The 10,579-nt window shown below is 49.9% G+C and overlaps 1 protein-coding gene across 4 annotated transcripts in view; it reads right to left on the bottom strand.

Annotated features, from left to right (window-relative positions):
- Positions 1–293: 293 nt before the first annotated feature.
- Positions 294–10,579, bottom strand: part of CDK12 (cyclin dependent kinase 12) — a 28,756-nt gene continuing 18,470 nt past the window's right edge. The window contains exons 9-14 of one of the 4 annotated variants that reach the window (XM_082331924.1): positions 9,748–9,825; positions 9,137–9,253; positions 8,421–8,552; positions 7,416–7,630; positions 5,168–5,614; positions 294–2,635 (exon numbers count right to left, since the gene is read on the bottom strand). In XM_082331924.1, coding sequence (XP_082188050.1) covers positions 1,974–2,635; positions 5,168–5,614; positions 7,416–7,630; positions 8,421–8,552; positions 9,137–9,253; positions 9,748–9,825 — 1,651 coding nt within the window. In that variant the 3' untranslated portion in view covers positions 294–1,973. Of the gene's footprint in view, positions 2,663–3,847; positions 4,296–4,371; positions 4,636–5,167; positions 5,615–7,415; positions 7,631–8,420; positions 8,553–9,136; positions 9,254–9,747; positions 9,826–10,579 lie in introns of those variants that run through there. The other 3 variants (XM_082331923.1, XM_082331926.1, XM_082331925.1) reach the window with 3 other exon arrangements.

The following is a 10,579-nucleotide window of genomic DNA, read 5'->3' as shown; positions in this document are numbered from 1 at the left end:
ATAAATAGGCATCGGCTTCCTGAGAGGATTCAGCACGGGAACACGACTTTTCCTTCCAAATTGGATGGGCTCAGGAAGAAAAGCCAGAACAACAACAACAAAAGCTCCACCGCGGACCAGAGCTGGCAGCTGCACGGTGGAAAGAAAAAATAGAGAAATTAAAAAAACCCCTCAAGAGGCGACTGGTTTATTTAGTGCACTCTGCATCTTACAGAGTTTCTCTTTTTTTTTCTGCACATCAGGCATGAACTGGCAATTTAAAAAAAAACAAAAAAACAAAAAAACAAACCAACAAAAAAAAAAAAACCCAACAAAACCAAAACCTACCAAATTTACACCGGGAATTTGGCAACCGGTGTCTCTCCCCGGTGCTGACTCAGTGCTACGAGAGCCGCCGCTCCCCGCTCGCGCAGGGGCCTTGCCCCGTGCCAGCACCGCATCCACCTACGGATTTCGTTTCTCTCCCCTCCTTCCTCCCGCGGCGAAGCTGCGGGGTACGGCCGCGGGGCTGGCTGCCTAAGGCGGGTTTTCCCCAGTTAGAGAAGCACCACCTATTCAGGTGCATTTATTTATTTTTTTTTAATTTATCTCTCTGTATAAAAAGAAATGAAATCAAATGCTGTTAGTAGCAAGGTCGCTCGGCCCCCTGGACTCCCACCCGTTTAACACATCAGAACACTGTCAGCTCTAAAATTAAAAGAAGAACTCTACGTTTTCCATAGGAAAGGCCTACTCAGAAAAAAAAGCTCATAAATATGTACCTTTGTTTTATTCATCTCTTTTGTTTAAGTCTCATTGAAATGGACAACATCGCAACTTTCTGCGGGAGGAGAAAATTCATCGTAAATACTTCCTTGACAACAACAAAAATATATATGCTTATAGAAATGATACACGAACGCCTGGTAAGCCCCGAAGGACTGAGATGCTGCTGGGGGAGCCCGAGCGAGGCCCTGGGGCCGCGCACCACCGGCCCCGAAGGCTGCCGGGTACAGGAGACGCTCCTACCTGGTGGGGAATTCCCACCGGAAAGTTTTGTTTTTCCTTTTTTCTTTAATTCTTCAAGTGTTTTGGAAGGTACGAATTACAAAGAAATACATATTTTGAAGTGAGGTGTTCTCTTCGGCTCTTTAAAAAAAAAAAAAAGGGGGGGGGGGGGGGGGGAAAAAAAAAAGACAATTCCCACTGCAAAGTTATGCCAGGAGAGGTACAAAACCCAGAGACCCTTCACAAAAGCCAATTTCCTAAGGCTGCCGTCAGAAGAGACGGGACGCGGAGCCGCCCAGGCAGGGCTCGGCCTCGGCGCGGCGCCGGAGGAGAGGGACAGCCGGACGCTTTGTGGGAGGAAAGCGGTGTCGGATAAACCGAGTACGAGCCAGTGCCACATCCTGGGTCCCCACAGCCAGGACAACTGATCCAGGCGCCTCTGCATCAATATATTCCCATTTCTTTCTTTTTTGTTATTTTTATTTTTCCAAGGGGATTGGGAAAAAGAAAAAAAAAAACCACCCAAAGAAATAGCTTTGGGAACCAGACTCTCCCCCAGCCCTACCTGAACGCTGCCCGGCGCTTCCCCCACCGAGAAGCACCGGTGCCCAGCTTGTGAAACATATTTTTTTTTTATTTCCTTCTTCCCATGTGGTTGGGTTTGGTTCATTCCTCCTATCTTTAAACAATTCCCCCCGCCCTGCTCTGCTGGCTCAGGGCAGAAAGCTCACCGTCGTTTGCGGTGGGGTTTGTTTTGCTTTTTTTTTTTTTTGTCACTAACCAAGCGCGAGAGGTTTTGGCCGGCGAGACGCCCAAGCGGGGACCCTACAGTAAGTCACGGGGTGCCCGCCGGCAGCCTAGCAAGGAATACAACAGGGAGCTTTGCAGCAGCTGAAATGCGGACAAGACCTTGCTCTGGCAAAAAAGTCATGTCGCTAAAGGTGGAGAGGCGAGGGAGGGGAGGACCGGCACGAAAGGCGCATCTCTCAGTAAGGAACCCCTCTCCCCCGTCCCCCCCGCGGAGGCACTCTGCCAGGCCCACGGTACGCCTTCCCGTAAGAAGAAGTCGCCTGGGTCGGGGCACCCCAGCTGTGACCTGTTCCTGTCCCGCTGGAACCGGCGCTCCCCGGTCCCAGCTCGCCGTAGTTTTGAATTTTGGCCTCTGGATGTACCAGCGTGTTGTTGCTCCCCTCGGCTTTCGTGAAAGATTGCCCAACCGAGTGTATGGCGACGGGGACTCTGGCGAAGCGGAGGTCCTGGTCCCCTGGAAACTGGACAGATCCTGTGCCCTGGTAATTGCTCGTCTCCCCAAGGTGGCTCACAGAGCCCAAGAAGGTCCTGCTTTTCCCCAGAGGCTGGGCAGAGGGTTCTAGTAGCGTCTGGCCCGAATTCAGCTCCTCGGCACCAAATCCCCCCTCTGAGCCCTCAGTGCTGTAAGTCCTGGAGGAGTGGGACCTGCTGTAGTCCGCGGCTCTCGAGGCTTGGTGTTCGTGTGTCGCGTGGCCGAGCGACTCCGCTTCTTGCTGGGAAAAGAGCTGCAGCAGCGCAGCCGTCACGGCCGGGTTCAACTCTTGGGCTGCGCTGGAGAGATCGCCTTCGGACAGAGGTGGCGGCGGCGGTGGTCCGGGGGGCTCGGGGGGTCTCTTCTCTGGTGGAAGAATGCGAGGAGGACATGCTGTGGAAGGGTTACTTCTTTTAAACACCATCTTAAAACATCATGCGAACAGATATAAATACATTTATATGAAAAAAAAAACCAACACCACCCAAACAGCCTACCGAGACAGTCTGCTCTCTAGGATGCACTGGAAAGAGGCGGAGAGTTTTAAAAGCTGGCATTCGTTTCAAGATCAATGCAGATGTTCATTAACGTTTTCCCCGTACTCGCCCCGTCCCCCACGCTCCCAACTAGCCGGCAACAGCTGTCCTAACACGTGGGCACCCGTGGAGGGAATTCCTGCTCTCGGATCAAAGGCTAACGCCGAGCGGGAGACAGATGTGGAGCCACGCGACAGCACGTGTTCCCCGAAAGCGGGGTCTCCCGCTGCAGAGGGACGCCGTGCCTTACCGCGCCGGTACCGGGCTCGCCGGCAGCCGGGCGGCTGCATACTGATGGAGTGTGGCCCTGATGTATTGGTTTAGAAAAAAAAAAAAAAACCACAAAACCAAAATCCAGCCCCAAACCCCCACGTAGCAGATCCTGACTGCACCCACGACAGCCTGAAGGGAGTGGGTACGCCCTCTCGGGTCCCCTCTTTGCTTCTTACCGGAGCCGGCCCTGCTTCGCCTGGTTTGTGACCTTTTTACAAAGTACATTTCCAGCGTACAGTCCAAAACAATCTCAACCCGCAAATATTTGCGTGCCACGTCCTGAAGCACGAGGAAACAATTTTGCCCGCCCCGTCCCTTCTCTCCCGGCCCCCCCAAATCAGACCTAAAGCCATTTCTGCTTCCAAAGGACCCCTCCTAGCAAGAACAAAGGCACCCTTCGCACACCCCCACCATCACCACGCTCTTACTACTTTGTACCGCTGCTTTTGAGGCAGCAGGAAGAACAAAGCAGCCTGGTTAGGCGGTGGGAAAGGCGAGCGCAGAGCTCGGGCCCTCCCCCTGCCAGGGCAGCGCCACGGCTCGGAGCGACACCGCAGAGGGGAGGACGCGGCTTCCCGAAGGACGCGGTCTGCGCCCGCTGCCTCGCGTGCCGACTTCGCTCACAAAACCAGTCCTGACTCCTGCAGAGCAACACAACTGAACTGACTCGATCTCGTTATCGACAAAAGGATCGGCTACACGGTGATTAAAGTTATTACTGGCGATGACATAAGAGGCCACGAACACCTTGTTTGAATCAGATCCTCAAATCATTTGCAAAACTGGTTATTAAAAAGGTCAAACTTTATTGTGAAAACCAGTAGTCTTCCAGGACCACCCCTCCACCCATATCAGTCAGTCCACTTTAAAACTAGATTGTATTTAAATCCAGAAAACAATCTTCAGGTAATTTTAAAGCCAAGCTGATTTGGGGACAGCATATCATTTAAAATAATTATAAACAGAGAACAATGTTATTTGATTGAATCTGCTCTACAATAACCTAGTTATCTTCCAGTACTAGGGCAAAAAAGAAAAAAAAAAAAGCACGATCACAACTGGCTTGTGGTGGGCGGGTGTGTTGAAGGCACGAGAACACAGCACGTTCAGCTACATTGCAGAGGAGTTGTGTATCGGGCCAAAAGAGGCTCCCTGGAGAGTCTGAGACATACTCGGGAGGCGCTTCTAGAATTTGGTGAGGTCGTCACAGGATGTTGCTAATAATTCAAAAAATCAACAGAAACAAAAGACATGGAGACATTTACACTCACCTTTGAAAAGGAAATCCAAGAGTTCACTGATACAATCAGGTCTTTTAAACATGCCTCTTACTTGCTCTACAAGAACCAGCCGTTTGGCTCAACTTCAGAGGTCACTGAATTTCAGGACTCATGAAAGTCAACTCTACGTATAACCAGGCACACCGAAGCGGGATGCACAAGTTTCTTATGTACACAACTGCCACGGTCCCTCCCTTCCAGCACTCCCCAGTATTTCAGTTCTCACGTTCTTTAAAATCATCTCTGCACACTTTTTTTTTTTTTTTTTGAGAGAGAGCTGGAAGGGAATGATGAAAAAAAGAATTGGGACAAGCAATAAGATGGGAAAATCTGCAGAGATCCAACGTCCTGTGCAAAAACCTACCTGAATGTGTAAACTGACTACTAGGGGGTTTAGAGGAAGAACTGACCCTCCAAGTTTCCCTTTCATTTTTGGGCAAAACCCAAACCCTTTAATCTTCACTGACCCATCTCACAGTGGAGCACTCATGGATTTTTATATGCTTTGGAGATGTGAAGCAGAGCAGTAAGTATTTTTGTGTTTTGGCTTTTTGCAGTTGTTAAAACCTCCTGAGCAGTCCGGCACTTACCGCAGGGTCAGTGTCTTTCTCAGTCTTGAAATCTGAGGCTTGATCACATTCTAGCACCCAGCACCCTTCCTCCTCCCACCCACCCCCCCTGCCGCCCTCTGTCACAACGCTCAAACGTCTCGGTTCCTCCTGGACTAGAGGCACTCATAGGGAATGCTTTAATTGTTCAAACAAGTGCATGGCATCCGTGATGCACAAGCAACGGTCATGATTATTTACCTGTACTTTCCTCTGGATGCATTGTAGGGGTTTTCCTTGGCCCCCGTTGCTCGCTGCTCTTCTCCCCGTTGCTCTCCTCTAGGGTTATAACGGGCTCCTGGCTCTTCATCAGCTGACTCAGCAGAACAGCCAGCACGTTCTGCATATCTCCCTGAGCGCTGACTGTTTCTGGAGTCGCCTGCTCCTCTGGTAGCTGGGCCTCCGCGGGTGGCTCTTCTATGGCTTCCTCTGCTGCTGCTGCCTGAGACTCGTGCTGCTGAGTTGTGGCTTCTGTCAGAGCGTTGATGGACTGGTTGAGAGCCTCCAGCTGTTGCTGCATCTCCGGGTTAGAGTGTACATTCAACAGCTGGGCCATCTGTGGGACACTCAGATCAGTCTGGCTCTGCAGCAAGTTCAGTAAAACAGCTAGCTCGCTCTGATTCAGCTGCTGGGTGATTTCTCCAAGGCCTGCAGGAAACACAAGAAGCATCACAGGAAGGTCAGGCAAAGCTACGTCACATCGGTTTGTAATCGTGACACTGCACATACCAACGCACACCTCTCCTCCGTGTCCCCGGGCTGGGGGAAGGCAGGGATGCTCCAGGAGGAGGATTCCAGGAGAGATTGCTCAGATTTCCACCATCAGCTTGCCCCTTCCAGACTGTGATCAGCTCTGAACAGCACTGCAGCAGCACCCCGTGGTACCGCGCACGCACTGCACTCGCCCAAGGCTACAGCTGGGTACTGCTCCCTGTAGCCACGGAGGGAAGCTCCTCCACTGCCCCCTCAAATCTTCCAACATAACTGCTTGTTTGGCTTAACGGAGCCGATTTAAACCTCCCCGTTCCTCGGTTAGCTAACCGAGGGCATCCCAAGAATCAGACTGGTGAGCAACTACGCCGCCGGTTACGGCAGCAAGTCTGAGGGCGTGTGATGAAGACTGGAAACCCTTAGCCCACTTCAGTGGGAATCAGAGCAGCAAGTCTGACAGCAGCTCGGCCCCTCCCAAGGTCTCTGCAGCACTCTGCGGATCAAAAGCGCTCCCTCCTGCACTGGAAAGCAGGTTTCCCAGGATGGAGCTAAGCTGCTGTTTGGGATGGAGGAAGGGTGTGTTCCCCTGACACAGCAAAAGAAATTAGGTCAAGCAGAAGGCAATTCCTAGCTGAAAGCTGGCCTGGAATCAGAGAGGACTCTGTCCTGACCTGCAAGTATCCAGGTTAGTCTAAAATACAACTCTTGAGTGGCATCACCTCCCTTTGCACCATGCTGGAGCGAAGCCTCCTGAGTGACAAGTGACAAAGGTGTCCCTTCACACCGACGCTGATTTTGTAAGTCAAACTTTTTGGGAAGAAGGGTGCAAAGGTTTGGTTTTAGAAACTTGAAATTAAGCTCCTTTTGCTGGTAGGCAACTAAGAACGTGACACTCACTCTTCTCAGCTGTTTGTTAATCCAACCACCACCTTTTGTCCATCTGCCATGTTTCATTGAACACATGGATTGTGCATTCCCTGGAGCAAGAACTGTCTTCCTTGTTACTTGTCAGTACAACATTCGACACAAAGGAAGCTTTAGCCCATATCTGGGTTTTTATAAGGCTTCTGCAGAACAATCAGCATGGTCTGGGCAGCTTTGTATATCTCTACGTTCCCAGGAATCAAAATACCTCCCCTGCAACTATTTTCTAGACACAGGAAAGTTGGTCACAGTTTTGGAAACAGCGCACAAGTCCTGGTCCTGCAAGTCTTTATGAACAAGTGATCTTTTCTGCAAAGTGCAATAATGTACGCTTTTGCCCACCAGCCACTAGTCTGTTACACCCCATGCCCAAATCTTTATATAATTTGATCAACAAGATCAAACTTCAGCTCATTTGCACACCCTTTACATGGCTGTACCTTCCAGCCTACTATCTGTTACTTTGCTGGCTTAAGTGACTCAATGACTCCTTTCATTATTCCCTGTGAAAACATGCTTCGGAAGCAATAATCTAACTCACAGAACAAATTCATAGTCAGCTCATCAGTGAGTGACTTCTGAAGACCAGCCAGAATGCTCTGTAGCCCATAGCTTTCACAGCAGAGAAGGGGAAAAAAAAAAAAAAAAAAAAAGGAAAAAAAAAATCAGGATAGGAAGATTTTGGAATGCTCTTTCTGTAGAAACAAAGGTGAAAGAATCTGACTGGCTTGAAAATAGACGTAAGCCTCCCACACCCAGACCAGAGCGGTAACTTATCTGGAGGAGCCTTTTACAGACCAGACTGGGCACTGACCTACTGCATCTCCAGCACCAGACTCTGTTTTGAGCTGGGCAGGCTGTGGGTGCACAGGACTGCTGTTGTTTTTGACAGTGTCTGTGCTTGTAACAGAGGTAGTTTCTTTCCGAGAAACTTTTGATAATGGTGGCTCCTCCACTGCAATCCCGCTTTGCCGCTGTCGTCGGCGTTTCTTGCTCCACAGCTCGTGGCAATCCTGCCAGTGGGGAAGGCTGGAAGAGAACAACACTTAGCAGTTAAGAAACATGGCAAGAAAACCCATTTAATCCTCAAAGACCACAGAAACTTATTAGTGCCATAAGAGAAGCACAGATGTTCCTCTTACTGCAACCATACTATTAAACCAAGAAGGGGCAAGTTCTAGAACGAGGAAAGGCAGCATAATTGCATGTGAATCATTTAATTTGCACTGCAATCTCACCCTGAATGGCCTGGGTTAGCTACAACGCACACAAGCCCCAGTGACTGCAAGTCCGCCAAGCTTTGAGAGTCTGGTGGCTTTAAGAAAGCAGCTGCCTTTAGCAACTCTGAAGGAAATGGGAATCTCAAAAGCTACTGCCATACTTGCACAGAAAGCAGCTAGAGCGGAGTTTTATAACTTGCTTGATCGCTGTGGGAGAAAAGAGCTGCAGTGTGACATGGCTCAGCAGCTGCTCTTCAATTAACAGGCAGCATAAATGAGGCCCGGCCAGTCCACCATGGCACAGAGGACAGGGATAGGCTACGTGCTACTCTTGCATATCTTCCAACAGAGTTTTAGAGCACCTTACAAGCGTTAAAGTGAGCTTTATAAAACCAGCCTGTTATCAGGCAGAAAACCAACAGCACAGGAAGAGCTATTTGCTCAGCCATATGACAAAAAGCAAGGGCAGAGTCGAGAAAAGAACTCAGAAATCCTAACTTAATTCTGACTGAAAAAAAACCAAGGCCAAGCCAGTGGCTCCTTCCCAAAGCTCATTAGCAGAGAGCCCACTGCGGTGGAGGATGCCAGCTGGAACTTACTCTGGAGGTGCCATTTTGCTGAGGTCAACATCCTTAAGGAAGTCACTCTGCAGGGCCTGTTCTGCTGTGCAGCGCTTGCCAGGGTCTAGCGTCAGCATGTGGTCCAGCAGGTCGAGAGCAGACGAAGGAATGCTGCGCAGAGAGTTGGAAATACGGCTGAGTTAAGGGGTTGTTCTGAACAGGGGGAGAAGCCCGCTTTCAGAGCGACACCTCAGGCCTAAGAGAAATCCATGCCGTCAAAATTTATTACTATGTGATGCAGCAGCTCAAAGACATCAACAGAACAGGCATTTATTTTGGCCATTTATGAAGAGCAACTCTGCTCCAAATCCCACAAGATTATCACGCAATTATACTCTCCCCGCAGAGAGCGTGTCTCTGAAGTCAGACTGCCTCAGCACTGCGAGAACGCCCCACTGTCAGGCGTGCCTTCTGGTGCAGCCCCCAGCTAGAAGGGTCACAAGCGTGCAGAGGCAGGGAACCCCTCCGGCTGGCAGATCAGATATTTAGAAAGGGGACATCGACCCCATTCCAGCCTTCCCCAGATGGGAGAAGCCCTCCTGGAGAGGGCTGCCCGAGGGCAGAAAGCAAGAAGGGGAAGCGCTGCTTTATCCCGCCAGGTAGACTAGAGCCAAGGATAGCAGATGAGTTGCACAACGTAACAGGAGGCCATAACCCCCACGCAGCCACTTATCCTCTCTTCTAAGAGAACTCACAAGGAGAACTCCTCACGCAGGCGCCTTCGGTATTGCTTCTTCGGTTTCATAGTGTTGAAGTAGGGCAACTTGATGACATCTGGCCAAACCGCTGGACAGGGGCTCCCACAGAGCCGGCTGAGAACCAGAAAAGCAGAGTATGATCAGCAGGTGGAACGCAGCTAGGAGGAGAAGAGCCACCAACCCGAGTGAAAACGTTCCCTTCCTAAGCAGCTTACTGTACCACTAACGTAGGTCTGGGCACACTTCAATGAAGATTAGATAACCCTCAGGTTAAAAAGGAGGTAGCAGGAAGAGGAAAAATGTTTACCTTGCATTTATAAACCACCCAACACAATGCATTTTCAGTGAGAGATGTAATTTAGGTTCATGATTTTTGCACTCAACTAAGAACAGCAAAGTTTACTGAGGGTACGTACATTAGCAGCCACACACTTGCTGGTGGGCATGGACACCTAAATGCCTAACTGTTCACATTTGCAGTTACGGTCATTTGCTGGTCCTATTTTGCAGGCGGGTTAGAGAAAGAGGGCTCTTATAACACAGAGACTGTGTGCGTGAGCAGTTTCTGCAGTACCTCTTCTCATAGGCATGCATGTGCAACGCTTTACCTGATTAATTCAAGCTGAGCCAGTTCCAGATTGGCTTGAAAAATAGGCTTCTTTGTAAACAGTTCCCCGAGGATACAGCTGGAAAGAGGAAAAGCAAGAGGTCATGACAGCAAACCCTTGGGATGATCGTTTGAACACTGCAGCGTTTCTGTTCAGAAGCAGGTTTGCCTGAGGAGAGTTATTTGCATCAGGGCTTGTAGTTGAGAACTGACAAACTAACCTATGTGTAGAGAGTCACCAATTCTACGCAGCTGGGAAATAACATTCACTAGTAGGCTGCTTAACGTGTCACAGGCTGCACGCTTTAACTCTTTGCAGGGAAAGGAGGATGTGTCAATAGCACGACAAGAAAAACAGATTCAGCCCATTTATCTTTTCAACTTTACTGTCACAATTTGGGGGATATCTGCTGGCCCAAATTACCCTCGGCTGCCAGCAGCGTATTGTTTGGCGCGGCCAAGCGCAGGATATCGCCTTGTACGCATGTTTCTACGCACACACGACATTTGTACAGCTAGAAGGGAAAGAAGAGAAGGAGGGAGGGGACAACTCTGACTCATTCAGTCCTTAACATCTACCCTTAAGCCTTCTGACAGCAATGACAATCAGTGCCAAATATAGCTGTGGTCTGATACGGGCACCTGTCTGCTGGAACCGGGCTAACGCCGCTCATTTGGCACAGGACCCTGAACAGCAACTGAACCTCACGGCCAGAGTTTCCAGAAGTAATTACCAGGGCCTGATTTTTTACAAACCTTTGTTGTTTGTGTGCTAAGCTCTTGCTGAAAGTTTACCTGTGACTATCACAGCGGGAAGTACGCACTTTGGGAAA

The sequence above is a fragment of the Platalea leucorodia genome (assembly GCF_965183815.1).
Source record: "Platalea leucorodia genome assembly, chromosome: 22".
In the NCBI taxonomy this organism is placed as follows: domain Eukaryota; kingdom Metazoa; phylum Chordata; class Aves; order Pelecaniformes; family Threskiornithidae; genus Platalea; species Platalea leucorodia.
This window is presented reverse-complemented; position numbering and strand designations above follow the sequence as displayed.